This window comes from Osmia bicornis, chromosome 1 (genome assembly GCF_907164935.1).
Source record: "Osmia bicornis bicornis chromosome 1, iOsmBic2.1, whole genome shotgun sequence".
NCBI lineage: Eukaryota > Metazoa > Arthropoda > Insecta > Hymenoptera > Megachilidae > Osmia > Osmia bicornis.
Genome location: NC_060216.1, coordinates 14,646,302 through 14,672,617, shown reverse-complemented (window position 1 = coordinate 14,672,617; position 26,316 = coordinate 14,646,302). Strand labels below are relative to the sequence as shown.

Genomic DNA, 26,316 nt, shown 5'->3' with positions numbered 1-26,316 from the left:
GTCCGAATATCTTATAAAATCCTGGCTTAGTTAAAAATCCTATGATAATCCACAAAAACATAAATAAAATAAGTATACCAGATAAAAGATAAATATTACATACCAATGTAACTTGTTTCAAGTAAAAGCAAATATCAAAACCTTCTTATATTTGAAGTTAAACATTTCTAACTAAAAACATAAAACATATCATTAGTAAACCTAACAGATTCCTACATCAAGATGTTGTATATCAAACTCAGAGATATGTTAAACAAAGATCAACACACATTATCAGTAAACCTAATGCAATTCTAATGCATTCTAATGATTCAAATTTTGAAGTGTTTAAGAAACTTATTGGAGCTGATCAGGATTTTTGTGACTTTTTAACTGAAAATCTAGATTATCAGTTTTGACCATTCTTTAATTAAAACTAATCGACTTTTAAATTACAATATCACTCTATGTCAGCCACGAAGCGGATATCATGTTAGCAGGAAACTTACATCAACAGGTTGAGGTCCTGTGATGCGTGCATTACAGGGTGTACCGGACGCCGGTGCAGTCGACGCCCTGTGCAAGGAAGTCGCTGGTTGCGAGGGTGAGACCATCGTCGAGCCGGCTGATAAACTGACCGGCCGTTGATGCTGTCCACCCGTAACGCCAACCTGTAGTCCCGTGGCCGTCGTCACTGCACTACTTGTTGGAACTGGCTTCTGCTGTACCGTCAGTACCACCTGCGTCGAAGCTGCAACAAGAGTTCAAGGACGATGATTAGTCACCTTTCGCATACCTAAGCCGGTCCTTCCCCCGCCTTTGACCCTCCACCTTTCTTTTAACAACCGCTCGAACAGTCATCACTGTGTATTTTTCTTTGAAAATTTTCAGACCTCCGTCGGTTTCACTTTATTTCCTTTGCATGCAACAAATACCACATTTCTTCTATCCAAAAGAAATCAACTTCCAGACGTATTAAAATTAACCGATGATGAATCTTTCAGCTGATCTTGAAATAAGTTTTTAAATATAACGCAAGTCTTATCATGCAAAAGTGAACGAAATATCCGGGTTTGTTAGATCAATAACGATAGGGATATCGCAACGACGATAAGAGCGAACGAGTATAATAACGACGAGGATAAACATGGTAAATATTTAATTAAAGTATCCAGAAAGATAATATTTAAATTACTATTTGCTAACGTAGTTTCTTCTTACGTCATTCGCACGTCTGATCGAATTAACACATCACTACTTGTATCATTTTTTCTTCTAATTCTAGAAATACGTTTCGTCCATCAGAAGCAGAAAAAACTTGGTATCAGAATAACGAATGTTTCCCAAACAAACGCATTGAAAACGTGCCAAGATTTCCAAAACGTTTGCATTTTTTCTTGAAAATCAGGATGACATTGAGCAACACCGTGATCACGATTCAAGATACATGGGTACAGGTGTCGTTTATCATGGGAACTATGGAAATTATGTAATCGCAAGCATCGTAGAGATCGAAAATACCGGAGTAAGGCTTAGCACGAGCTTTCTTCCAAGCTTGCCTCAGGTCGTACGTGGTTCGCGTCTTCATATAGACACAAATCGAAATAAACGTGTATTCGAAGGGTGATCGATTTTCTCGTCTAGCAGTTTCTCGTGTCGCCGATTTAAGCTTCGATTCCCGATACGCGCGCATCGGGAGCCGTGTCGTCTGCGAAACTGCGTAAAACGATGCCGACCCGAGGCGATCCGGCCAGTAGTGAGACGTTCGTACCGAGAAACTTGGCCCCAGGTGCGTGTATTAATATGAATGACGAGATTCTTATGTTTACACGCGACTAATCTCTCCTGTATGACCAGGCCTGGTCATTTGACTATACTGCAACATCTTTCCAAATCGATTCTAATATTATCGCACCTTTTTTGAGACCGCATCGTTCCAATTAAAAGAGTAATTAAAAAGAGAAGTTGCGATATTCTTTAAAATTAAAAATTTTTTTTAAATTACATTATCGTAAATATTCATGAAATCAAAATCGCCATCCTCGAGTTACAATTTACCATGCAAATTAGATCTCCGTGGTGCTTGCGGAATTGATTTTAAATATTCATTAGACCAGCGAAACCCGAATGCGTACAAGAACCACCGTTTTACAAACTGATTAAGTAGGACACCTACTATGCTTTGGAAAGTTATTTAATTGAGTTATTTGGAACAATATTTTGATATTCTGTGATATTTCTGTTGCGAAATTTTAATCGAATTACGGCACAGTTCAGGCAAGGTAGAGGACGTCTACGGGCACATTGTGTTGTACCTGAACTGTTAGAAAGAGGAGGACAGACTCTATGAACGGTCACCGCTATAAACTCTGCTTACATCACTGGAGACCTCGTCGCCGTGGCTTCGTTCATGTTGGTGTGTTCAGAATAAAGTCGCCGACCATCCTTCGCAATCTTTGTAAATGTCTTTTTCGCGGATACGGATAAGAAATCTAACTCCTTCTTTAACGGTTCGCCAAGAATAAACGTTAATTAAAAACCGTTGAATTACGCTATTCATAAAAATAGAATTAAATAAAAATCTAATATTTAACAACTTAATACTATAATTTTCTTAATATATTATGAATCTATTTTTATGAAATCAGGTTAACAACCTACAACAGTTGAGTAGAGTAAACGCATCGTTTATGATCATCAATGACAAGATATAAGAATAACTTGCAAAAGGTGTAAGGCATCTGGTGTGTGGTCACATTATAAGCTTTCCAGACAGACTACCTGGAAATGAGCAATCGACGGGAAAATCCGGGTACAAAGGAAAAAGTGGTTCCCCCTTCGTACATGCGTGGGAGTGCACTGACGATATAATTAAAGAGATTTAGTAAAATGGAAATTCAAAGTTATATAACTAAAGTACTTTAATAAATATGCAATAAATAATAAAAATTCGTCTCTAAGAGAAACATTTCTCAGTATAGTCTTGGAAATAGAAAAAGGAAAGAGACGAAAAAATAGGTCATAGAAAAGAAAGAAAGTATGTAAACTTACACTTTATGAGCTGTACAACTTCCGTATGCGTGGACTGCATTACATTCACGCCGTTAACCTGAAAATACCGATCATAGTTAAAAATAGTAAAATGAGCGTAAATTACTGTGAATTTAAATTCACGCAAGCTGTAGATATTTAAGTTTACAAGTTGATTTATTTAACCCGCGAAAATACTACGAATGTTTTCATTAAAAATTTTATGTACGATTAATTATTGTTTCTTTTTTTTTTCTCGCGCGAAACGTTTTAACGTTATTTTGCAATAACATAAATTCATTATAAGCTCACCTTGATTATTTTGTCGCCCGCGTGAAGGCCAGCTCTCGCGGCTGCACCGCCTACAATGCATCATCATTGCCTTTTAACATCTTTTTTTCTCTTTTCTTTCACGAGACAATAGAAAAATATTCTAACAACTCCTATTTCATCAACACAAATTCCTCGTTATATACTTTTCTCTTTCATTTTCTTCGAGTGCATACAAAATTTCAGACACCCTGACGTAAAAAAAGATAGAAAAATAATATTATAATGTTCATAATTCTATTATTAACTCATTGGAGTGTCTGAGTCATAAGAGAGAAAAAAAAAAATCATTAACGAGAGAAAAGTTTCTAAACATCTAACTTATATAACAGATTGAAACATTCAAGGTACAAATAGCCTCGATAATAATACAATTTAAATATTGCAAAATAATCTTATTATATACCTATGGTCTTTTATACTTTTACTATTCTAAAATATCATATATTTAACACACTTACGGCCACCCAGATAACCGAACTTTTCACAATAACTTTCAAACTTTTCTTTTTGTTTTGAAAATTTATAATTTCTCTTCTTGATGAAAGCATCCATGATAGAATAATCTGATAAATAATTCAATATTTCCAATCCTTTCGGTCCGTCGTTTGATTACATTAATATTCAACGGTGTACAAAGCTATCAGCCGCAAAAGTGTTAAATGCATTGAAACTTATATAAGAGACCGTGGTACCTTCTCAAACGATCAAACGAACGAAACAGACGGTATTCCGGTTCGTTTCGTCGAATGCTATCCTTGTATGCTCAATTGCACCGTGTTTTATCAATTCTGCGAAAAACGATTTTAAAATCGCGCGATTAACACGATGATAACACACACCTTCCTTCACCGACTGAACGTAGACGGGGTTATCGCCTGAGACTTTCATCCCGTATCCTGCCTCGTCTTTGTAGACGACGAGGGTGGCGACGGGTGCTGGTTCAACGGTTCCACCCCCAGCGGCGCCTCCGCCACCCCCGACGCTGCGCCGCAACGCCGCCGTTCCATTCATCCCTTCTTCGATCTCCGCCTGGCCTCCCCTCACCTCAGCCACCGCTGCAGCACGACTCTATCACCTACAAGCAAAACGAAACAACGTTAATAATAATTTAAATACAATCTTCAAGATGATAGATGGGACAGTGGATTGTTCATTATCGAAACGGTAAAAATGGCACAGACAAAAGTGACGATACGCGCTATTTACGGAAATGATACAGTCGGCGAGAATATTGTTTACAAATGGTTTTTCCGTTTTTAGAAGTTTACAGAAAAGAGTCAAATTAACGATGTTTAAAAAATTTCATTTTATATCTTTGTTAATAAGTGGCCCCGTATTTTTGGCTATCGATGGATGTTGAGACTCTCTGTTATTTGCAAAGGTATAAAAAAGTTATATCAGCCGTAACATAGCAGTAAGAACTTTTTTTCTCGACGGAGGATCCTCGGTAAATCTTCGAATTCAGATAGATCTCATCTACTTTTTTGTCTTACCTACTTGTTATTATGATTAAATATTATACTTTCATTAATTTTATGTCACTGATGGTTCAGTGATAAAGTTTAGCAGAGGGTGGACGATAAAAAAGTCCTCGGTTATTCGGTGCACCCTACGACGCACCGTATGCGTCATGTAAATATAATTTTTTAATTATCAATTATTCATCAAAACGCAACGATAAAAATAATGTTACATGGAAATAAAATTAAAATTGATTAGTGACTTGAAATGAAAATAAAAAATAAAGTTAAAAATTATAATTCATGTACTTTCTAATTATATCAACTTTCTTTTAGTAGGGTAATCGAATGCATCGAACGAAATTAATTGATATTTCTGTTCTCTTATTTCGCGTTACTTTCTATACTTTACACGTGCTAAAAGTAGAGTAAAATGATCAAATTATTGAAATTTAAGGATTCGTAGAATCGCGAGAGCAGCGGTAAACGGTTAATTTAAGAGGCTAAAAATATTCTGCTAAATCTACAATTTCAACTAAATTCTTCCCTGCAAATGTTGCATAATCGTTCGATGATTCATGGTTTCTTAATCTTTAACTGAAAACATTAAAGTTGGTCGATACGATAACAGACGAATTAAGATTATTCTGTTTATAAAACATTATTTGATTTAATAGAATCTAATGTACTGTTGCTGTTTCCAGATATAATGAAATTAGGAAAATTACACGAAACAAACAATTTAATTATCTAACAAAAATTCATCACTGTCTCTCGATTGAAACAACCGTTGCGCTTTGACGAATAATTACTTCTTAACGAATACAGGATGTTTGATCATTCACCGCATACGAAGTTAATAAATAATCATGCCCCCTTATCAACGGGATTATGTCTGTCGTAGCTGTTTACTTTCACAAGCTTATAATCAAGTATATTTCACGTACGTGTTTGATTAGTATTTATTGCCATAATGGGTACCAACAATTTTGCGTTTTACATATGTGTTCATCAGTTTTAACATTGACGATTACACGTTTCATGGAATCTGTGACTCTTGCCATTTTAAGTTTCTTTTTATACCTAATGAAAATAATGTCCTGTAACATTACAATTTGTTATAATTACGATTAATAAGAGATTTAAAACTATGTGAATAAATTTATTAGAATATTTGTAATTCGTAAGAATCAACTAATTAGCAAGAATTCCTCCTAAAATATAAAATTAATTTTTATTTTTCTCTTTAAAAAAAATCTCTTAATGATATCAAGCAATATTCAGAAGTGTACTAGTTACTTCTAAAATAGCATAAGACTGGCCTACTAGATGCATATTTAACCCTTATCCGACTGAAATATTTTAAGAACACATCCTACTGAAATCTCTCTAGCGAATATAAGCAAATTCAACGTTTCTGAACTTGTATAATACATTTTTCATAAATATATTTCCGATCTTGCATTCGTTACACGGATGTGTACCATAATTTTTTCATCGCATCCGCTGTGTACCGTTTTACATTTCAATTATTTATGTCCGACTTAATTAATAGAGTTAATTGCTGAATCCTTTGCATCCTAAACGAAGAATCATAGTATTCTAATAACGCAAAACGTTCCTTTTGTGATACTGAAAATTAAATATAATTTTCAATTATTATTTAGTAATGGTGTCGAATTTTAATAACAATGAAAATTTTTTCCCAGTATATGTACGTACCAAACGGTAAAATATTGCTGAAAATTAAATGATAATTAATTCTGTATAAGTGGTGCACCGTAATACGATCGCGTACAGAGTTAATGCACTCGGTGCCCAGTTTTATCAAGGACGAGAAAATTTCAACGCGATTTTATTCTTATTCTATCATTTAAATAATGTAAATTACAATTTAAGTGATTTAAAAAAAAAATCAATTACCTTAAAAAAGCTTTATCTAGATATGTTTCTTATTATTTATTTACACTGAGTATTATTTTAAAAAATGTGTAATATCATATATAATAAAAAAATATTTTTAAATTGAGCGCGGCATAATGTGCGGATAAGGTTATGTTTCCTAAATACCCCACGCACTTCTCCTAAATAAAAATCAAATTGTTGTGAGTTTTTATAATTTTATCTTCTCGTTTTATATGTTTTCTCGTAATTAACAAATGTAACGCGAAGTGGAAATTATTGATCCTGTTTAAAATTTGTTGAAAACAATAGCTTACCGTAAGGTTGGTTTAGTATTTCGGTGGTAACTTCGATATCGCATTCGTGATTTACATGGTTCGTGTCAGACGTGAGTCGAATGCTCTCACGGCGAATTTTAAACGAATCGTGCGCAGTAATGATATTCCGATCAATTTTCTTGATTATTATTGCATTCAAAACAATCTCAAGATTGTTAATTTATCATGCTACACTTTTGCAACAATATTGCACCGTGATAAATAAAATACCGCAAACAATAGACATTTGTGTTTGAAGTATTCGAGTTAATCTTAAGTATAGATTACTGACAAGTAAATTTAATGAAATTATTTATTTTTCTTTAGATCATATAATTATCCAAAAGTATTATGCTAGACAAGTAATAAGAGATTATTCTCTAACTTATTAACAAACCAAACTTCTCAATTTACAAAACTGTAAATTTTAGAGAAATTAAATTATGATGAATTACCCTTCAGCTAATAATACCTCATGATAAAATTTCATTACCAATGTTACTGCCATGTTTAGTATACTTATTCTCTGACTTAAATCGAACTATTTTTTACGTTAAATGTAATAAACAATCTATTTTTGATGTAAATAATAATTATTTGAAAGAGATATTAAGATGTAGGACTTTATTTATATCATTCATAGTGTCTCGTAAATTATTGGATAATATACAATTAAGTATATTCAATTCGAAGAAAATATAAAACAACGCGTGACAGCGATTAAAATTCATAGAATATGTCAAAGAGAAACTGAGAAACCATACATGACATCATGTTATTTAATATAACAGGTTAATAGGTCAGGTACTTATTAGATATTTTAAACATAAAATTACAGAAAAGACAATCGTGAAAAAAAGAAAATACACAGATGAAAGGTTTGAAGAATGACTCGCGAATAGGCGTTCCAAAGAGGATAGAGTAAATACATACCTTTCATTTAATCTATTTCGTAGTTTAACGAATCTTCTACAAAACACCAGTGATGAAGTAGAAGCGCAATAACGCGAGATATCACTTCACCTTGGCACTATATTCCACGAGAATTATATCACAATTGTCATAATAAAAGAACACATATGAACATGGCTGGTGACGGGTAATTATTCTGCCTCTAGCACTTTCACGGCACATTTTGATGTCTCCTGATAATACATGATAAGAAAACAATTCCGTAAAAAAATGAAGACCTCTTCTCTACTAGTTATGCAAACATGCATGCACCATACGTGGATATGAAGGCACTGATTTTTTTATAAAATGCACATTCGATAAAACGAAAATACACTACTAACAAGTGTCAGCCATCTTGTATTGGAGCCAAGCACAACCCAACATCCCATAGTGCATCACGACAGCTGCAGGAGTTCGTACCGAGATTTTAGAGAAGAAATCAGCTTCTTGTGATTGGCGGATGATTTAAATACGCCTTTTCCATTGGATAGAACTCTATTAGTAAATTTTCTTCTGTTTTGGGATGATTTTTTAAAAATACGCTCTACAATTTTTTTAAATTTAAATTTAAATTCTAAAATTTTACTACATGTATAGTTGTATAAAATCGTTAAAAAAAATCATTGTATGAAATCATGATAATTGTTATCTCTATTTTGTATCACTAATCATACAGATTCGTATTTGAATTTGAAATTCACATTCGTATTTTGTACTTATATTTTTTTTTAAATAAATGAACTAAAACTACAGAATTGTTTTTACAAAACAGAGATAATAAAATATACAATATCACACAGTTTTTTCCTTTTATTTGTTTTAAATACACATTGCATTAATCAAATGTTATAAAATAGCATTTTTCAAACTTTCTATTTGCTTACATTAAATAATATTAATAAGTAGATATAGTGGGTAGTATAACAATTACATGAGATCAATACAAAAAATTGTGCAAGGATATAATGAGTAATATAATAATTAAAAATATACTAGGTTTAATACATTTTGACCTACTTAAAAACGGATAAAAAAAGTCGTATGGTAAGGTAAGATCTAAATTAGGACTCCCTGCAAAATAGTATTTGGACGGCTTCGATACGTCATGAAATGTAACGTAACTAATAACATCTACTTTTAACATATCTGTACAGTTTTCAGTCATACACTTTGACCAGAATACATCAGATTCTTCTGAAAAAGTAATACCTACTCCTAATATATTATAATTGGTCAGAGTTTTTGGTTTTGCTAAAGCAGAGTACAAAATATCTAAACGTGTAGATGTTATTAATCCTGAACAATATAATCGACCATTACTTAATTGTCCCGTGACAATATTCTGAGGTATCCTATCAAGTAATATTTGTGCCCAATCAGCAGTATTATTGCTGGAAAAGTTACCTGACTTAGAAATATAAATACTATATTGATTTATTTGAGTGACATTAAGTAAAGAATCCTTCAACGCGAAAAACATTATACGATTTTGTAACTCTATACAAGACGCTGTACTGAAATTATTAGTTTCTAAAGATGCAGAACATTTTAGTTTAACATCTTCCCCAAAAGCAAGAACATATCTGTTGACATCATTACATTCGCCATGCCTTGTAGCTATGGGCAATGTAAAAAAACCATTAGTTTTATTAAAATTAATATACCTGCTTTCCACGTTATTAATCTTATTTATTTTTAAAACACCACTAATTAATGGTTTTCCAAAAATATAACCGGGATTACCGCTTAGAGAGAAAATTTTCTCTTTATCTACGTCTGCCCATTCATAACTTACTTCGAACTGTTGATAGAAACTTCGAGAAACATTTCCTATATTAAAATATACATTAAAACTATTAATTCCCATGGAACCATTGTGAATAATTAAATACTTTACACCTGTTACAATATTGTAACATGTTCCATTAGAACAAGATCCTGATATAGTATCATTATTGCATGTTTTCCAAGAATATTTACAATAGTAATTATTTACAGATAAGCACACGTTTCTGGGGCAACTCTGTAAATAATAATTTGAAATATTATTATATGTATGTAGTACACGAAAACATATAAATTTCATAAATACCTCATTTGATATCTTAATGTAAGTTTCATTTAATAAATGAGGAGATATAATAACAGTAAAATTATTAAATGCTGCAGGAAATAGAAATTCGTTTGTATTAATTAATTCAGTTTGCAAGCACTGTTCTTTCCATTCACGAAGATATTTTACAGTTTTCTTAAATAAACATAACTCAGTAAATCCAGATTGCAGTATTTCTAAATTGAATTACAAACAAATTATTAACATATTGATAATTAAAAATATAATATCCAGAATAATACCTACCCAAAGGTTCAACATAATTGCTCTGTATTTTCCATATAATGTCATCATCTTTATAGAGACTAGGATTATTATATTCAGGTACATATAATTGGTCTTTCCATCTCCATGTCAGTCTATTTGGATTTATAGCTTCTTTTAAATCTTTGTTTGTTTTTATATTCTGCATAAAATGAAAAATTTAGTAAGACATGAATTATAAAAATTGAGTAACAATTATAAAATATAACTACCAAATCATTATTAATGCTATATGTTGGTGGAAGATTGTCATATAAAATGCAAAACAGATTGTTTGCCAGTTTCTCAAGTATAAATGGTGTGTTATTTCGTTCTATAAAATTTCTGTGATAACAATAACGTTTGTCATATAATTCTGCTGCATGATTTTCACAATGTGAAAAAGATGTTAAATGGAATTCGTTACAATCTTTATCACAGCAGCAATTAATATTGCAAGATGACACCTATTTTAAAATGAAGATATTAAATTACAATAGTAATAATTATTAAAATTTCATGAAAAATATAAACTCACTGTTAAATCACATTCACATATAGTAGACTGTACTTTATGTATAGTATGATTTTTTATTTTATCATTGTATTTAATTTTGTGAGATTTTTGTATAGATGATATGTTAATCTTTGTAGTTTGTATTGGATATATAGAACTACTTGTAGTGGTACTTGTATTAACACTAGTTGTATTATAAATGCTATCAATTGTGGTGCTTAATGTTTCTTGTGAAATATCTTTTTCTGTTAATTCATCACATTCTGTTTCATTTGCACATGTAAATATTTCTTCAAGTTTTTTTGTATATGTTAATTGATTAAGCATAAGATAAAAAAACATTAATATAAATATGTTTGTAAACATTTCTGTAGTCTTACATAAAGCTCATTTTAAATATACAATTAATATTCTTTGGCAATATAATGTGCATTTATAAATGACATCCATATTTCTCAAAATTTTTTGTGAGTATATGTAATTCAATTTTAACTGTACCCATGCTTTCTGTAAGCAGTTCAAATCTATCCAAGCAATTAACTAAAACATTTGGAGATTTTAGTTGTAAAGTTATTCCCAAAAATTTATCTTTTAATCTGTCCTTCCAATTACCTGCACACATAAAAATAATAACATAATATTACATTAAATATTTTTCAGGAAATATTCAACTTACCAATTGGTTTCCATGTATGACATTCTATAAAATGTAATCCAGGAGATAATGGAATGTTACAACTTCCATAAGACCCAAATAATATTCTTTCATGTGCATCTCTAAAAAATATTTGCAATAAAAGCTTTGGTGAATTTTGAAGGGTCTGAGTTGTATAGTGTAAATCTATGGGATGATCCCAAACTGGTTCATTAACATATAAGTCACAGCTTTCTTGAGTTTGCCCTTCTTCGCAACCATTTAACACTTTCCATCCATTACCTACAAAAATAAATGTAATCAGTATCATATGTATGATTTTAAACAGGTAATTAATATTTTATATGATAACAGTCATATTACCAGCATGAAAGCTCCACTTGCATAAAAGTTGTGATTGTTTAAAATTTTTAGCAGACAAAATCCTACCAATTATATGCAATTCGGCCATTCCATATAATTATATCATTTCATTGATATAATTATGCATCAACAAACTGCAACAAACGTAGCAAGCAAGATGCAATAAGCTTTGGTTTACAAATGCATTAGGTTCGTTTAACAACAATGCAGGAGAAGGCATTCCATACGCCCTCTTGTGAAATTTCAATAAAACTCTACATGTCAAAGTTTCATGTTACATTTTTTAATATTGTGCCTGCAATGTTGTGAATACATCATTCTTAATTTTATGCTTGAAGTATTTAAATAATTCAATAGATTTTCAAAATTTCATTCTGCTACGAACATTTCTCGTAGAAATTTTAAAAGTTTAACAGATTTTATTGCATATTTATTTCATTTATATTATGCTTTATTAGAGTTTATACATGCATCGTTGTTTTATAAAACAGAAAATTGTGAGAAAACTGTTATAACATCATCTTGAAAAGTAATCTGATGATTAATATATCCAATTATTGATTCAGCAGTCGAATCGAGCCGAATGTTAAGTACTCCACAGGTTATATTCCTTAGGAAACATTAATGTCAACTACTGTTACTTCACTTCAGTAAATATTTATTTTTTATTATAAATATTTATAATGGAAACTAAACCAAAAAGTGAACATTTGCTAGAATTGAAAGGTAATAAAAATGACTCTTACATAATTTTAAATTTAATTAGAGAAATAACCAATGATTATTTCAATATTGACATTGATGATAGTTATATTTTGATTTTGCTTTTATCTTTTAGTGATGAGATTAACAAGACCCACACTTGCAAGTCCAGTAGTTGTTACATGTGATTCAACAGACCTTCCTGGTAATACATTAAATAATGAGCTTAAAAATGATTGTACTGCTTTACAAGGAATGGAAACTCTTGCAGTAGGACAGTTTATGGTATTACCACAAAGTTTTGGGTATGTATATGTAAATAGATATCAACAATTTCACATTAAAATTGTGTGTATATTTCTTTCCAGGAATATATATTTAGGTGAAATATTTTCAAGTTATCTTTGTGTACATAATGGAAGTAATCAGTTAGTAAAAAATGTAACTGTTAAAGTAAGTAATATCCTTTTATGTTTTTAATATACAAAGAAACTTTGTATATGTGTAAGTTATCATTCATTCTTAATAACATTTCATAGGCAGATTTACAAACAAGTACTCAAATTATTCCTCTTTGTGGTAGTAATGGAGAAATGAAAGATTTAGCACCTGATAATACAGTTGATGAAGTAATACATCATGAAGTAAAAGAAATAGGAACACATATGTAAGAATATACAATTAAAGAATATTATAATGTATGTTTATTATGCAGTGATCCCCTTTTTCAGACTAGTTTGTGAAGTAACTTATACATCTACAAATTTAGGAGGCATATCTCAATCGTTTAGAAAATATTTTAAATTTCAAGTGGTTAAGCCATTAGATGTAAAAACAAAGTTTTATAATGCAGAGGTAATATTTTTGTAATAATTAACCTTGTATAAAAAATTGTGTATTAGAGAGATTTATTAAGATCAAATTTTTGTTTAAAGTCAGATGAAGTATATTTAGAAGTTGAAATACAAAATCTGACAGCAGGGCCAATATGTTTAGAGAAAGTTTCACTTGAGTCATCTCATTTATTTAGTGGTAAGTGCATTATACATTACTTTAAATAATCAGATTCTGAGCTCACGTGTGATCATTATAATCATTTCAGTATCAACATTAAATACAAATGAAAAAGGTGAATCCATTTATGGATTAGTTAATTTATTAGATACCGATTGCAGTAGACAATATTTATATTGCTTAAAACCGCAGTTAAGTTTATTGAAAGATCCGAAAATGATGCATAATGCAACAAACATTGGTAAATTTGATATTGTGTGGAGAAGTAACTTAGGAGAAAGAGGAAGATTACAAACAAGTCAATTACAAAGAACGGTTTGTTAAATTGTGTTATTTCATTTATAATTGATTAAGATTTTCATAATTCGATTCATCTAAATATTTTATATTCGTTTTAGGCGCCTGAATACGGCGATATAAGAGTTACTATGAAAGATATTCCTTTAAAAGTTTATCTTGAACAATCAGTTAATTTTAATTGCCACATCATTAATACGTCGTAAGTATTAATCATTATTTCTATAGCCCATAATTGGGAAATTTGACAAATGATTAAACTTTATCGTTTTTGCTAGGGAAAGAAGTATGGATTTAATGTTGAGCTTGGAATCGAATGAATCTATAGCATGGTGTGGAATATCTAACACAACAATAGGAACATTAAAACCTGGTGTATCAATAGATATTCCTTTATGCTTAATTCCATTACGTAGCGGTATCATTGTAAGTACTTTTAATGATAAAAGCATTTAAAAGATAGTAGTATACTATTTAACATCATAATGTGTAATATTTTAGATCATTTCAGGATTAAAATTAGTAGATACATTTTTGAAGAGGGTGTATGATTACGACGGTTTAACACAAATATTTGTCAGTCAAAAAGACTAATATGTTGTTTTATAAAATAATAAAAATATATTTATTAAACTGCAGCATTTTTCTTCCAAATAGACCAAATATTTATTAATACATCAAATGATATTAATATGAACAAAATAATATTAAATGGATTATTTTTAGAAAATAAATTCTTTAGAAGTACTCATCTATTGTGGATGTTTTTTCGGTTTCACTTACTGCTCCCACTGCGCAAGCAAGTAACGTTTGAACATCTTGCGGTTCGTTTCCTCCAAAAATATAGCCGTTAGCTTTATCCACAGCATTTTTTACTTGCAATAATAAAGCTTGATTAGAAATATCTAATGGTATAAAGCTAACAAGACTGTAGTCTTCTATTAATGACACGAAAGCTGCATTCAGTTTTTTATGCCTAAAGTGCAAAACGTGTAATACATAAGTTTTCATACTCTGAACATTTCTAAATATTTATTGTATGATTTCAAACTTACTTTGATGTAAATGGATTTTCGTCCAGTTTGTCTAACAAGTATTTTAAGTCAAGTACTTCAGTATAAAAATCTATATTAAAATCTAGATACTGACTGAACTTTTTCATTTCATCAAATTTTGTCATGACATTAACATGAGGTAAACCTAATTGCAGCATAGTAGTTGTACATAAAATTAATGAAGACAAATATTTACCTACAATCCAAAAAATTAATAATGGTACATGAACACATTTTAGTATATTATTTATACGAAAGAAATATAATAAATATAATTACCAGCATCACTGCAATAATGAGAGTCAACAAGATGTACACTGCATAACCTTACTAAATTTTGGGCTAATTTTTCAGCAATTATACTGACTGATTTGTGATGTGTGTATAATTCAACCTATTGAAAAACATTAAATTATAGCTTAAAAATATATAAATGTTTCATAATATATAATACATATGTATATATACCTGTCCTGGACAATCAATAATAATATAATGATCTTTTAGATTTAAGATCTTTGTAATTAACCATTTTACATTAGCTTCTAAAAATTCCATACAGTAAACTAAAGCTCCATTTGGTCCAAGTCCATAATGTGACATTACTTCCTCATGCTTTATTAATTCAGATATATCAACTATTGGTGTGTATTCCATATTCTCATTTGCAGGATCTGAATATGTAAAAATGTTATAAAAATCATTAATACCAAAATTACTTATTAGTAAAACATTTATCAGTTATTTACCAATGTTGATAATAGCCACTTTTCTACCAAGTTTTTCCAAAAACTTGCTCATAACATGGCAATATGTTGTTTTTCCACTTCCTGGTGGACCAATTACTAATTGACCAAATATCAAACTCATATTTACACATTTGTTTTATAACAGTAATATCACTTTGATTCTTTTAGAGCATTAGCAATAGCTCTCAAAGTATCTGGTTCATAATTTTTTAAGGATAATGATATCAATAATGGTTTATCTAAATTAATCTGTTCTGCTATATAACGAGCAGCTGCCACAATTTCAATATCATCTCTTCCAAACAAAACCCTAAAATATTTGTTACATACTTGTTACATCAAATTAATATGAAATTAATATATTATAGGATGATTAGACAAATACTCACTTTGCAGAATATATACTATTATTAAACTGATGAAATGAAGATCCTTTAGTTACTGCTATTAATGATCCTAACTTCTTTAAATGTGTTGCAATTATTAATACACGGTTACTGAAAAATATTAATGGACAAATGTCAGTAAATAATGTAAACCTATCTTAAACTTACATTATTTACTTACCTGTAAATCTTCAAGGCAATATCAGTGTGATGACCACCGTTAGTAATAATGGCACAAGCATGACTTTTCATATTTATTATATTATCTATATCAAAATTTATAAACGTTTAATGCCGACAAATCTAACCTCAATGATTTACTAAGTAAAACTTACTTATATCATATTTAAAAAGCGCTTAATACTTGCTACCGATTTTATTCAAAACAAACGTTGAATTTATACAGATAGCTGTGTAATACACTATACTGCACTATACACAACACAATTTTTACAGCGGATAATACAGTGTTATATTACAATAAACATTAATGTGGTACCATCTGGTGTATACAGTTAATACTATGGTCTCTTCAATTTTTTTTTTACAGTTACCATAAAAATAATAAAGTACTTATTTATACGTATAAATTATATGTATGTATACGGTTCTGTCCATCAATGGCGGAATACTTTCCCAACTATACTCAACAGTAATTATAAAAGTAATAAAGAATTGGCAAAAATATAAAACAATGGTGCAAAGGCGAGGTACAGCTTTTTTCATTGTCTAAAATCTAACCTAGAACTTGAGGGTATTTAAAGAAAATATTTCATATAATAAACATTAATGATTTAATACTATATTTGCAATACTCGTTGAACTTATAATTTCAATCCAATAATCATCTGGATCTTTGATCATAGCATATCCTTTTAACCTAGTATTGTTTAGTTTCTTTACAAATGTAACATTTAATCTTTCAAATCTTTCACATGCTTTTTCAATATCAGGTACTGCAATTCCAATATGACCTGTGCATTAAAAAAGTATATTTAATTTCAAATATTATATTTGATATATTTTAATTATGTAATAGTTAAAATATATTACCAAATCCTTGAGGATTTGAATTTCCATTATGAAATTTGGTATCAGGATCAGTTTCTGTTCCCCAGTTACTGTAAGGAAATGTTGATATTTCATACGCTACTAATCTATAATAATATTAAACAATTCTTTATTATACATTAAATTGTAAACCTACTGAGCAAGTCCTATAGTAGCTCTACGGCTAAATGTCCATTCAATACTTTCTCTTTTATCAGTAGGTATTTCCTTAGGATTCTCATATCCCAAAAGATACCAAGAGAGTTTGGTCTCAGGAAAATCAATTTTCTGTAATAAATGCATACCGAGTACTTCGGTATAAAATGGTAATGATATTCTTGGATCTTTAATACGATACATTGTTTGTTGCACAAAGTAACCATTCGTTGCAGGATCAGGTTCTTTACACAGTTCACGTGTTTCACTATTTGTTAATCCTGTAGGTTCACCCATCTAAAAGAAATACAATGAAATTTTACATAAATACTACCATATAATTCATTATGATACATACAAAAAATTAAATTTCAATGTAAATAACTTAACTTGGTGATAAAATTCTGTTATTGTTTGTAAATGCCTTATTTTCTTTTTTTTTTTATATATAATATAAATAAATTGAAAATCTTTTCATAAAACTATAGTGCTACTAAATTAAAACACAAAAATTATTTAAATAATGTTATGTTTATATTGTATATGTTGTGTTAAAACTAAATAGGTTAAATCACAAATGTGTGAAGTTGTCATGACAAAATCGTTGCATCAATGGATAATAACTTATGAATATATAACAACACCTACACTATTGTATGATTATTACCTTGTAGAAAATAATAAATATAACAATCAACACTTTGTCACACCCTTCTAAGCGTAATCAGAACGTATGAAAGATTACACGATCTACTACTTCCATCTTCAAAAAGTGGAATATCTTTCATTGAGTACAGTATGATTGTGTAGGTATGTTATGTTGTCTGCTTTACCTTGTTGCCTTATCTGTCAAACTGGATAATTCAAGTAGTTAGATACAATTAATAGGAACAATTTCATTTAAATCATTAAGAACATGGCACATTGGTTTCATCGTAATGTATTAAAAGCAACAACAAATCAAAAATTTGAATTAAAAATAGCTAATCCAACTGATGCTACAAGAAAACTGTGCAGGTTAGCTATATTTATTAGATGTAATAAAACGCATTTTGTTCTTTGCGTGCTTAATTAATACTTTAAGTGCCTATATTATACTATACTATAAAATAAATGATTTTACTGTAAAAAATAATTATGTGGTACCTGTAATTATTAATATTTTCCACAGTACATTTATCTAACTTTCTTATCTTTCAGTGATTTAAAACTATCAAGAATTCGTCTTTTAGATGTAATAAAAAATCCAAATAATTCCAGTGATACCATAGAACCAGCTTTTCATAGCTATTTAAGTTTATTATATGGATTTATATGGGAAATAAATTCAGTAGCGGAACAAGATCAACATGTTGGCAGGCCGAATCCTAGTAAACTCAGAAATGTTGTTATATATAAGTGGACACAGACATTATTGGGAACAAACACTTAGTAATATATAATTTTTACATATGTTATCCTGTGAACAGGAATAAGTATTGAGCATAATTTAAAATATCACTTTCATATTATAGTTCTAGTGCTGATTCTGTTTATGAAGCAGCTAATATGAGTGTAAATGTAGGACTTTGGTTTATGAAACATGCTGCAATGTTAGCTGCTAAAGATGAGTAAGTATAATCAATCTTGAATATGTAAAATGAATATTATAAAAAGTATAATACAATATAAATATAATTCAGCATAAATATGAATGAAGCAAAAGATGTACATACAATGCTAAGAAGGGCTGCAGGAATATTTACTTTTGTACAAACAGAATTTTTACCACAATTGGCAAATCCTCCACCATTAGGAAGTGATTTAGATCCACGAATATTAAATGCATACGTGAATCAGTGTACAGCAGAAGCACAAGAAGGTTTATTGCCTATATTTATAACATATAATTATTACTTTTCCTCTTGACTATTAATTTTCATATACAATATATTACAGTGACTGTAGCAAGAGCAGTGGAACTAAAACATAATGCCAATTTAATATCAGCTTTGGCTAATGAAACAAGTAAATTATTTCTGGATGCAGCTAATACATTACGTTCGTTTAAAGCAGAAATAACAGGTCAATGGATTAAATATTTAGAATTTAAAGCAGCATTTTATCAATCTTATGTAAGTGAAATGTTAGAAATATTAACTATGTGAAATTAAATTATACTTTTCTTTGCTTATCTTTATAGGCTTATAATTATTGTGGCGAAAATTTATTGGCTATGGATAAATGTGGGGAAGCAATTAAAGCTTTACAAGAAAGTGAAGCTTGCTTAAAAAAGGCGAAAATATTATGTCAAGAGTATGGAAAAATAAATGGTCCGGCACCTAAAATAAAGCCAGATGAACATACTGTATTCAAAAGATTAGCCCCTATAGTAAAACTTACTCTCGACAAATGTAACAGAGAGAACGGTTTAATGTAAGTACTTTATACCTGCATGTAATGTAATAGTTTGTTTAATTTCTATTTCTATTTTATAGTTACCATCATAAAATACCAGGAGAAATTCCAGTATTAGATACCAAAGCCACGTTCGGTTTAGTGAGTCCTATCGATTTTCAAATGCAATCATATCATCCTGTATGGAATTTGGATGTATATAAAACATTATCAGGCTTAACTTCGGCAAAAGTTGAAAAAGAACAAAATTTACCTCCTGTCAAGGAGGATGCAATTCATCACAGTACTAAAGACCCTAAAAATGCAAGTGGTTGTATATTACAATAGGCTTCGCTAATGCAGCAATATGAGTAGTAAATTAAATTTACTACTTTTTTATTCTAATAATTTTAAATGTTACTATAACATTAAAAGCTTAATTTATTTAAAAGAAAAGTGTATATGTACAAATTAATCATTTAGTATTTAATTAGCATCTGAATATTTTTATTTATATATGGAGTACTATGCACAGATAGTATATATTTTTAATCAAGAACTATTGCAGCAATTAAATCATTGATTTAAGTGAAAACAGTTTTATATACATGTTTTTGTTTGTATATTTGTTAAAATTTTATTTCCTTTTGTTAACAGTGTGCAATACACATTAAAAAAATATTGTATATGTGATTTGTTGTGTCTAGTATTTGTACATTAACTGCTATAAAATTCAAATTGTCAGTCATGAGTTTTATATTATTTGAATGTTACTATAAATCAGTATTTGAAAAGGAACATTCATTCTGCAATTTATTTATTGTAACTTATTTTACAATAAATATAATAATGAAAGATAATTGTAGGGAATATTCACATAATCAGTCATAACTGTTTTTATATGAAATATTTTATACATAACATATATCTTTCAACAAAGTATTTTGAATATTCAAAGCAAATATTGTAAGCACCATATAAAGAAATTTTATATCTACAGAAACTGTAAAGAGATTGATTGTATTATAGTTAATAAGCTTGCGTAGTCACTGAAGCAGTGACTATCTGTAGCCACTGCTTGCTTTTTATTTACACACACCATAATTCAATCAGAGCTTTTAATTACACTTAAATTACATTTGATTATTGTTACTGATAATGTAACTATAATTAATTATATTAAATGTGAGTTTGAAAAGCGAAATTAAGAAGAAAAAACTTTACTTGTTTAAACATCCCGCCATTGTATTCAATATTCCATTCAACATACACATTCAAAAAACATTAAATCACCGTCAGACCTTTCGCTTCGTGATTACATAGTCGGAACTGGTCGGAACGGTATCAGCATTCCATTCTTGATTCATTCCAGTTGGTCGCTTTCAGTGATCACGTTCTCCAGTGCCGTTTTGTACTAAAAATATGGCGTCTTAAGAATGTAGTACCTTTTATATATCAATTGATTATTTTCACGATCTGCTGCAGTGTCAGTAACTGTGAAATCTGCTACATCTAATAGAATTCAAAATATTTTATATATTTATTAATACTGTGTTCAAGTTCTTGTAAGTATATCCTGGAGGTTACTTTTAAGTGTAGCAATCTAGTGAAAGTTGTTCATGTCTTTGACCTAAATTCGGTTCTTTTTGTCCTTTAAACAGAATTACATTTGACACATTCCGAAATAGGGTAACTTTGTTACATAATAATAATCATTGATAAGATTCTGTTGTAATCAATATACAGAACGTGAGGGAATTTAAATTGCTGTGATGACGGATACACGTGACGTAATACGAGTAGGATCTCGGCAAAGCCAGGTACATAAATGTACAAAACGTTTTCTTTTTTGATAGTATGTTTTTTGTTATATTCTTTGTTCTTATTTGATACTTTCATTTTTAGAAACTTATGTAATAATAATAACGGAAGCAATAACAATTAGATAAACATATTTTACTATTATTTTTTAAGGATACAGGAAGCAAAATATTTTATTCAAATTCAATTCAAAATATGATTATATATATTTTATCCTGTTATCCGAATAGAAAATTCATATCATGAATAAATGATGTAATGCATGATTTGTAAAATGTTAGAAGTGTCATTTATTGTTTTAAATGGTCCATTACTCAGCACTTTTTACTAGTGCTTATTACATTGAATATTTACATATGCAATATTCAATTTCCAACAAGCAGCAGTATTTTAGTTGATCTAATTATTTAACCATCATTTTGTAAAAGAATATGACAAAATTGTACATTTAATAAAAATGTGATATTTACATTACATATCTGAAGTACTTGTAATTATTATTGCAGTTGGCTCTGATTCAAACAAATTATGTGATAAAATGTTTAAAAGAATATAATCCACAAAAGGAATTTGAAATAGGTAAGAAAAATTATAAATAAATTTTTTTTTATGAAAAATGATTAATATTTTTTGTAAAATTTTTATTAAAATTTTACTAAATATGTATTAAATATTATAATTTGCAGTTACAATGAACACAAAAGGAGACAAGATTTTAGATAAATCTTTACCTAAAATTGGTGAGAAGTCTCTTTTTACAGAAGAGTTGGAACTTGCTTTAGAAGATGGCAATGTTGACTTTGTAGTACATTCATTAAAAGATTTACCAACATCATTGCCAAAAGGAATGGTCCTAGGGGCAATATTAAAGTAAGCATAAAATTAAATTAACTACATATTAACATGCTATTCATGCTTTGTTATTCCAAAATGGATGATTACAGATTTAAAATTTAAATTTGCAATAAAATTATCATATTCATGAAAGAGACATATTGCATACATAAAATGCATATTACTTACGTAGTAACATTTTGACTATATTTTGACAATTATAATATCCCTGTGCATTAACATTGTACATATTTTATTTTGTATGATTTTAAATATGTTATATCTTTGTATTTGATATGCAAATAAATGTTACCTCAATTCATCTATCTAATTCACAAAAGAAAGTAAAATAAAACTTGTATTAATTAAAATAAAATTTACAGACGCGAAGATCCGTGTGATGCAGTTGTTATGTCTAAAAAGTACAAAGACAAAACATTATCTACCTTACCAGAAGGTAGTGTTATTGGTACTAGTTCGTTACGCAGATCGGCTCAATTAGCTCGTAACATGCCACACTTAAAAGTGCAAAATATTCGTGGTAATTTAAATACTAGATTAAGAAAGTTGGACGATGAAAATGGACCTTTCGCGGCAATTATTTTAGCAGCTGCTGGTTTAAAAAGAATGAATTGGGAAAATAGAATAAGTCAGGTAATTTTCGTTGTAAATTTATATAAAATTGTTGTTACCTTTTTTATTATTATTTATATGTATTCCCGGTATTTGTAGTTATTAGAACCGGAAGGTACATTGTATGCTGTAGGGCAGGGTGCATTAGGAGTTGAATGTCGGGAAGCAGATTGGAAAATATTGTCCCTTTTGGAACCATTGTATGATGTAGATACAACTTTAAGATGTGTATGCGAACGTTCTTTTCTAAAAACCTTGGGAGGTGGATGTTCAGCGCCAGTCGCTGTTTCCTCGACCTTAGAAGATAAGAATTTAACTATTACTGGTGCTGTATGGTCTTTAGATGGACAGAAACTTGTTAAAGATACCTTTAAAAGCAAACTTTATATACCCGATGATGATGGAGAACCTCCGAAGTAAGTAAACTTAGATGAGTTCGTTCCTAAAGTATTATTTTTCGGAAAATTAATAAAAATGTACATTTATTACATGACAGAAAATGTCCATATCGAGAACCGAAACTTTACTGCAGTGTTGTACCTGGTAAAGTAAGCAATATGAGTCTTACAGGTGCCGAACAACTTGGTAAAGATCTTGCAAAAAGTCTTATAGAGAAGAATGCTCTCGATATTATGGAAGAAGCTAGAAATGAAATTTTAACTGTTAAATAGAATTGATGAATAGTACTGAAATATAAGGTTTTCTTGATGATGAAAACATTCTGAAAATGTATATAGTAAGATCTGATCAGTGTAAAAAGTACAAAATATTATGAACTGTAAAAAAAATCGATAATACCCTGTTGTACAGTTTGTTATAATTTAAATGTTTACCGATTTTGTCATATCATTTCATCATTTTAGCAGTTACACACAAACAAAAGTTGCCAATAGTAAAACCAGTTTAAGTGAAAGCTATACACTGCCGTATTTTCATTTTAAAATCATGTAAAATGTTGTTGCATTGTTTGAATGATTGTGTAATATAGCATACAGGTCATAAATATAATAGTGTTATAACTGAAGCTATTCCATATATGTACATATTACTTTTTTTTAAACAAATATCATTATCAAGAAAACTATTCTATATTGATACATAGTATTATGATGAAATATATTTAGAAAATATGTACTATAAATTATATTTGAGTTTGTTATTTTACTCTGTTGTTTTGTCAGTTGTTTACATCTGGATAATTTATAAAAAATTTATTGTTTGAAGAAAAAATTCTGTACAGTTATGGTGTACAGTATAGTTACTATTGTACATTGAAGGGAATGAAAGGAAATAAAAAGTTATATATTATATATTAATCTGTGGAAAGATCTTTATATACCTAGATCTCATATCCATAATTTTTTAATAGAAGATAGTACTAATTCCTCAATGTATTTATCGACAATGTAAAGTTGTTTTACATGTAAAAACAATAGGATATTATTGAACTTATTTTTTTTCTTTTATTAATAACATTCATTTTGTTTTTACATGATACAGTTTTTAAGAAAAACCGTTTTTATTTGATACTAGATATAATTCTTTCTTATTGCCTTTAGTTTATAAGAATAGAACATTTTTTATACAAAAAAATAATTATAAAGTGTTTAATATGCTAGTGAGTACCGTTGAAAATAATGTCATGTACATATGCTTAATACATCTATTATAAGGATGTCAATTTTTATATTCACAAGGTAGAATACATGTTTTTGCATAAATTTGTGCAAATTCTATAAAATATATTTATTAAGAATATATAGACATAACTGCATTTCTGTAGCTATTTGTAAATGCTGTTATTTTATGATCACATTTCATATGAATTCCTCATTGAATGAGCCTAATGTTTCAACATGCTACTACTAATGCATAAAATTATGCATTTTGAAATTTCTATAAAATCAAACACATTATTCAATTTTAGTATTTGTTCAATTATTTTTCTCCATTTCTGTTCTCTCTTAAAATTGCTACACATTTAACAAATATGAACAATTTATTACAGTCATATAAAGAGATTAAGAAAATCTTGTGTGACACTAGAAATCTTTCTAAGTTTTGTGTATTATATATTTATTGCCACCTTAATCAAAGATATTTTACTTGTATGACTTATCATTGCGGCAGTTAACTGTAATTTTTAAATGAACATCATAGTTAATTAAGTTAAGATAGTTAAGATTTTTCTATTTAAAATTTAAATGCACATAAATGTATATCACATTCTTGATTATTAACATGTAGTATTAAGGAGTATGGAAGTTTAATCAAGGAGAACATGCCACATAATTAGAAAGTTTCACAAGATTAAAGTCACACAAATGTCTACATTATCAAAAGAAGGCATACACTTCTACTAATAGTTAGATTTTATTTTAAAAGTCAACGTAAATTTTAGTATTATTTTATTCAACATCTTCCTCAGCCATTGCAGTTTGAGATAGCTTCTGTAACAAGAAGCAAAATTTTTCCTTATTCCTTATCCTATTAAAACATTAATCTTATCACATACCTGGCTAATAGCTGGTATTCGCTGCAATAAAAGATGAAAAACTTGTGGTGGCAGTGTTTTCTGAAGAACTTGCAATAATTGTGTAGGTTGTCCACAAACAGCAACTGCATTTGCTAAATGCTCAATTCCACCTTCTATATCACCGTATGAAAGCATTTCTTCTCCAAGTTGAACCTTATAATAATTAAAACATATTAGAATAATTTAACAGTGACATTATCAATGGATAATTAAACACTTAAATATATAATATTAACCTCTTGGAAGAAGAATTTTTGAACAACTTCATGATCTTTTAAATCTGGAATTTTTGAACTAGCTTTTTGAGCTTGCTTCTTAGCTTTTCTACCTATAAATATGAAACAATACACATTGAATAAATTAAATGTGTATATCATCCTCAGATATTAAGAGGATTAAAACAAACATTAAACGTGCATTTCAAAATATTAACAATAATGTAAAATGTAATTTTCCGAAGATAATTATTTTTCATTAACAATCACTATTATCAAAACAATTAGTAAATATAACAATCAGTTTTTTAGATAGAATCACATATAAAATCCATTAAAAATACATCACATGGTGTAGAGAATTCTCTATGGAAATAGAAACTAAGACTTGACTTACGTTCACGCAATTTCTTTTTAAAATCTGGATCACTACGACGCTTTTGATCGAAGTAAAAGCAATATCCAACAAATATTCCAGCTATTCCAACAGCAATACCTACTGCAGCCTTTGAAATCATGATGATTGTAATATATAAACTTAAATCTTATAATAACGAAATTTACAAACTCCTCATTGCCTCTTCGGTCACCCTAGAAAAGGCTGCGTCTGCTACTAAATGTACGGA

The 26,316-nt window shown here is 29.3% G+C and overlaps 10 protein-coding genes across 15 annotated transcripts in view; 3 read left to right on the top strand and 7 right to left on the bottom strand.

Annotated features, from left to right (window-relative positions):
- LOC114870954 (rho guanine nucleotide exchange factor 12) overlaps window positions 1-8,373 on the bottom strand; it is a 32,400-nt gene extending 24,027 nt beyond the window's left edge. For 2 of the 4 annotated variants that reach the window (XM_029176263.2, XM_029176264.2), the window contains exons 1-5: window positions 7,955-8,373; window positions 4,182-4,417; window positions 3,322-3,371; window positions 3,031-3,088; window positions 489-730 (exon numbers count right to left, since the gene is read on the bottom strand). In XM_029176263.2, the coding sequence (XP_029032096.2) occupies window positions 489-730; window positions 3,031-3,088; window positions 3,322-3,371; window positions 4,182-4,353 (522 nt within the window). In that variant the 5' untranslated portion in view covers window positions 4,354-4,417; window positions 7,955-8,373. Of the gene's footprint in view, window positions 1-488; window positions 731-1,500; window positions 1,737-3,030; window positions 3,089-3,321; window positions 3,372-4,181; window positions 4,418-7,954 lie in introns of those variants that run through there. The other 2 variants (XM_029176266.2, XM_029176265.2) reach the window with 2 other exon arrangements.
- Window positions 8,374-8,815: 442 nt separating this feature from the next.
- LOC114883198 (tectonic-3) lies at window positions 8,816-11,214 on the bottom strand. The gene is made up of 5 exons (XM_029200760.2): window positions 10,870-11,214; window positions 10,565-10,798; window positions 10,335-10,494; window positions 10,068-10,264; window positions 8,816-9,998 (listed from the first exon to the last, which is right to left on the bottom strand). The coding sequence occupies exons 1-5, from the start codon at window positions 11,212-11,214 to the stop codon at window positions 8,913-8,915; spliced, it is 2,022 nt and encodes a 673-aa protein (XP_029056593.2). The 3' UTR covers window positions 8,816-8,912.
- On the bottom strand, window positions 11,109-11,964 carry LOC123988161 (B9 domain-containing protein 2-like). Its single transcript, XM_046287207.1, has 3 exons — window positions 11,867-11,964; window positions 11,525-11,785; window positions 11,109-11,460 (listed from the first exon to the last, which is right to left on the bottom strand). Exons 1-3 carry the CDS (start codon window positions 11,952-11,954, stop codon window positions 11,282-11,284), a joined length of 528 nt encoding a protein of 175 aa, XP_046143163.1. The 5' UTR covers window positions 11,955-11,964; the 3' UTR covers window positions 11,109-11,281.
- A 535-nt stretch (window positions 11,965-12,499) lies between these two features.
- On the top strand, window positions 12,500-14,512 carry LOC114883223 (trafficking protein particle complex subunit 13). Of its 2 annotated transcripts, XM_029200815.2 has the most exons (10): window positions 12,500-12,592; window positions 12,705-12,873; window positions 12,937-13,021; window positions 13,108-13,235; window positions 13,300-13,423; window positions 13,504-13,600; window positions 13,671-13,897; window positions 13,981-14,081; window positions 14,158-14,305; window positions 14,381-14,512. In XM_029200815.2, exons 1-10 carry the CDS (start codon window positions 12,550-12,552, stop codon window positions 14,471-14,473), a joined length of 1,215 nt encoding a protein of 404 aa, XP_029056648.1. In that variant the 5' UTR covers window positions 12,500-12,549; the 3' UTR covers window positions 14,474-14,512. The 2 variants fall into 2 exon arrangements, with proteins under 2 accessions (XP_029056648.1, XP_029056647.1); XM_029200814.2 differs by having other exon boundaries at window positions 12,705-13,021.
- A 30-nt stretch (window positions 14,513-14,542) lies between these two features.
- LOC114883225 (GPN-loop GTPase 2) lies at window positions 14,543-16,495 on the bottom strand. Its single transcript, XM_029200817.2, has 8 exons — window positions 16,405-16,495; window positions 16,251-16,335; window positions 16,073-16,180; window positions 15,684-15,993; window positions 15,403-15,608; window positions 15,214-15,328; window positions 14,935-15,130; window positions 14,543-14,855 (listed from the first exon to the last, which is right to left on the bottom strand). The coding sequence occupies exons 4-8, from the start codon at window positions 15,802-15,804 to the stop codon at window positions 14,618-14,620; spliced, it is 876 nt and encodes a 291-aa protein (XP_029056650.1). The 5' UTR covers window positions 15,805-15,993; window positions 16,073-16,180; window positions 16,251-16,335; window positions 16,405-16,495; the 3' UTR covers window positions 14,543-14,617.
- On the bottom strand, window positions 15,834-16,321 carry LOC114883228 (proteasome assembly chaperone 3-like). Its single transcript, XM_046288408.1, has 3 exons — window positions 16,251-16,321; window positions 16,073-16,180; window positions 15,834-15,993 (listed from the first exon to the last, which is right to left on the bottom strand). Exons 1-3 carry the CDS (start codon window positions 16,319-16,321, stop codon window positions 15,834-15,836), a joined length of 339 nt encoding a protein of 112 aa, XP_046144364.1.
- A 351-nt stretch (window positions 16,496-16,846) lies between the features above and the next one.
- LOC114883226 (lactoylglutathione lyase) lies at window positions 16,847-18,035 on the bottom strand. The gene is made up of 4 exons (XM_029200818.1): window positions 17,943-18,035; window positions 17,277-17,572; window positions 17,123-17,190; window positions 16,847-17,043 (listed from the first exon to the last, which is right to left on the bottom strand). The coding sequence occupies exons 2-4, from the start codon at window positions 17,570-17,572 to the stop codon at window positions 16,856-16,858; spliced, it is 552 nt and encodes a 183-aa protein (XP_029056651.1). The 5' UTR covers window positions 17,943-18,035; the 3' UTR covers window positions 16,847-16,855.
- Window positions 18,036-18,191: 156 nt separating this feature from the next.
- LOC114883224 (BRO1 domain-containing protein BROX-like) lies at window positions 18,192-20,102 on the top strand. The gene is made up of 7 exons (XM_029200816.2): window positions 18,192-18,292; window positions 18,476-18,706; window positions 18,790-18,885; window positions 18,958-19,136; window positions 19,214-19,389; window positions 19,458-19,690; window positions 19,753-20,102. Exons 1-7 carry the CDS (start codon window positions 18,192-18,194, stop codon window positions 19,997-19,999), a joined length of 1,263 nt encoding a protein of 420 aa, XP_029056649.1. The 3' UTR covers window positions 20,000-20,102.
- An 802-nt stretch (window positions 20,103-20,904) lies between these two features.
- On the top strand, window positions 20,905-24,255 carry LOC114883208 (porphobilinogen deaminase). Of its 2 annotated transcripts, none has more exons than XM_029200775.2 (7): window positions 20,905-21,216; window positions 21,313-21,471; window positions 21,979-22,051; window positions 22,159-22,342; window positions 22,690-22,960; window positions 23,039-23,355; window positions 23,436-24,255. In XM_029200775.2, the coding sequence occupies exons 2-7, from the start codon at window positions 21,424-21,426 to the stop codon at window positions 23,608-23,610; spliced, it is 1,068 nt and encodes a 355-aa protein (XP_029056608.1). In that variant the 5' UTR covers window positions 20,905-21,216; window positions 21,313-21,423; the 3' UTR covers window positions 23,611-24,255. The 2 variants fall into 2 exon arrangements, with proteins under 2 accessions (XP_029056608.1, XP_029056609.1); XM_029200776.2 differs by having other exon boundaries at window positions 20,906-21,216; window positions 21,313-21,481.
- A 994-nt stretch (window positions 24,256-25,249) lies between these two features.
- LOC114883209 (mitochondrial import receptor subunit TOM20 homolog) lies at window positions 25,250-26,296 on the bottom strand. Its single transcript, XM_029200777.2, has 4 exons — window positions 26,088-26,296; window positions 25,712-25,803; window positions 25,455-25,628; window positions 25,250-25,389 (listed from the first exon to the last, which is right to left on the bottom strand). The coding sequence occupies exons 1-4, from the start codon at window positions 26,206-26,208 to the stop codon at window positions 25,348-25,350; spliced, it is 429 nt and encodes a 142-aa protein (XP_029056610.1). The 5' UTR covers window positions 26,209-26,296; the 3' UTR covers window positions 25,250-25,347.
- Between the last annotated feature and the right edge of the window lie 20 nt (window positions 26,297-26,316).

Bases quoted from the DNA above. Each gene is read 5' to 3' on its own strand.
- LOC114883209 (XM_029200777.2), bottom strand. From the start codon at position 26,208: ATGATTTCAAAGGCTGCAGTAGGTATTGCTGTTGGAATAGCTGGAATA. The intron at 25,629-25,711 runs GTTAATATTATA...AATTATTATAAG, and splicing joins AAAAATTCTTCTTCCAAGAG to GTTCAACTTGGAGAAGAAAT. The intron at 25,390-25,454 runs GTATGTGATAAG...TTCTTGTTACAG, and splicing joins GAATACCAGCTATTAGCCAG to AAGCTATCTCAAACTGCAAT.
- LOC114883226 (XM_029200818.1), bottom strand. From the start codon at position 17,572: ATGGGTGAACCTACAGGATTAACAAATAGTGAAACACGTGAACTGTGT. The intron at 17,191-17,276 runs GTAGGTTTACAA...ATTTCCTTACAG, and splicing joins GCTACTATAGGACTTGCTCA to TAACTGGGGAACAGAAACTG. The intron at 17,044-17,122 runs GTAATATATTTT...TTTAATGCACAG, and splicing joins TTCAAATCCTCAAGGATTTG to GTCATATTGGAATTGCAGTA.
- LOC114883208 (XM_029200775.2), top strand. From the start codon at position 21,424: ATGACGGATACACGTGACGTAATACGAGTAGGATCTCGGCAAAGCCAG. The intron at 22,961-23,038 runs GTAATTTTCGTT...CGGTATTTGTAG, and splicing joins GGGAAAATAGAATAAGTCAG to TTATTAGAACCGGAAGGTAC. The intron at 23,356-23,435 runs GTAAGTAAACTT...ATTACATGACAG, and splicing joins GATGATGGAGAACCTCCGAA to AAAATGTCCATATCGAGAAC.
- LOC123988161 (XM_046287207.1), bottom strand. From the start codon at position 11,954: ATGGCCGAATTGCATATAATTGGTAGGATTTTGTCTGCTAAAAATTTT. The intron at 11,786-11,866 runs GTAATATGACTG...TTATTTTTGTAG, and splicing joins CAAGTGGAGCTTTCATGCTG to GTAATGGATGGAAAGTGTTA. The intron at 11,461-11,524 runs GTAAGTTGAATA...TTATGTGTGCAG, and splicing joins TCATACATGGAAACCAATTG to GTAATTGGAAGGACAGATTA.
- LOC114883225 (XM_029200817.2), bottom strand. From the start codon at position 15,804: ATGAGTTTGATATTTGGTCAATTAGTAATTGGTCCACCAGGAAGTGGA. The intron at 15,609-15,683 runs GTAAATAACTGA...TTACATATTCAG, and splicing joins AGTGGCTATTATCAACATTG to ATCCTGCAAATGAGAATATG. The intron at 15,329-15,402 runs GTATATATACAT...GTTTTTCAATAG, and splicing joins TTATTGATTGTCCAGGACAG to GTTGAATTATACACACATCA.
- LOC114883223 (XM_029200814.2), top strand. From the start codon at position 12,550: ATGGAAACTAAACCAAAAAGTGAACATTTGCTAGAATTGAAAG. The intron at 13,022-13,107 runs GTAAGTAATATC...AACATTTCATAG, and splicing joins TAAAAAATGTAACTGTTAAA to GCAGATTTACAAACAAGTAC. The intron at 13,424-13,503 runs GTAATATTTTTG...TTTTGTTTAAAG, and splicing joins CAAAGTTTTATAATGCAGAG to TCAGATGAAGTATATTTAGA.
- LOC114883228 (XM_046288408.1), bottom strand. From the start codon at position 16,321: ATGAAAAGTCATGCTTGTGCCATTATTACTAACGGTGGTCATCACACT. The intron at 16,181-16,250 runs GTAAGTAAATAA...AATATTTTTCAG, and splicing joins ATTGCCTTGAAGATTTACAG to TAACCGTGTATTAATAATTG. The intron at 15,994-16,072 runs GTGAGTATTTGT...CAAATATTTTAG, and splicing joins AATAGTATATATTCTGCAAA to GGTTTTGTTTGGAAGAGATG.
- LOC114883224 (XM_029200816.2), top strand. From the start codon at position 18,192: ATGGCACATTGGTTTCATCGTAATGTATTAAAAGCAACAACAAATCAA. The intron at 18,886-18,957 runs GTAAGTATAATC...AATATAATTCAG, and splicing joins ATGTTAGCTGCTAAAGATGA to CATAAATATGAATGAAGCAA. The intron at 19,691-19,752 runs GTAAGTACTTTA...TCTATTTTATAG, and splicing joins AACAGAGAGAACGGTTTAAT to TTACCATCATAAAATACCAG.
- LOC114883198 (XM_029200760.2), bottom strand. From the start codon at position 11,214: ATGTTTACAAACATATTTATATTAATGTTTTTTTATCTTATGCTTAAT. The intron at 10,799-10,869 runs GTGAGTTTATAT...ATTTTAAAATAG, and splicing joins TATGTGAATGTGATTTAACA to GTGTCATCTTGCAATATTAA. The intron at 10,265-10,334 runs GTAGGTATTATT...AATTCAATTTAG, and splicing joins CAATTATGTTGAACCTTTGG to AAATACTGCAATCTGGATTT.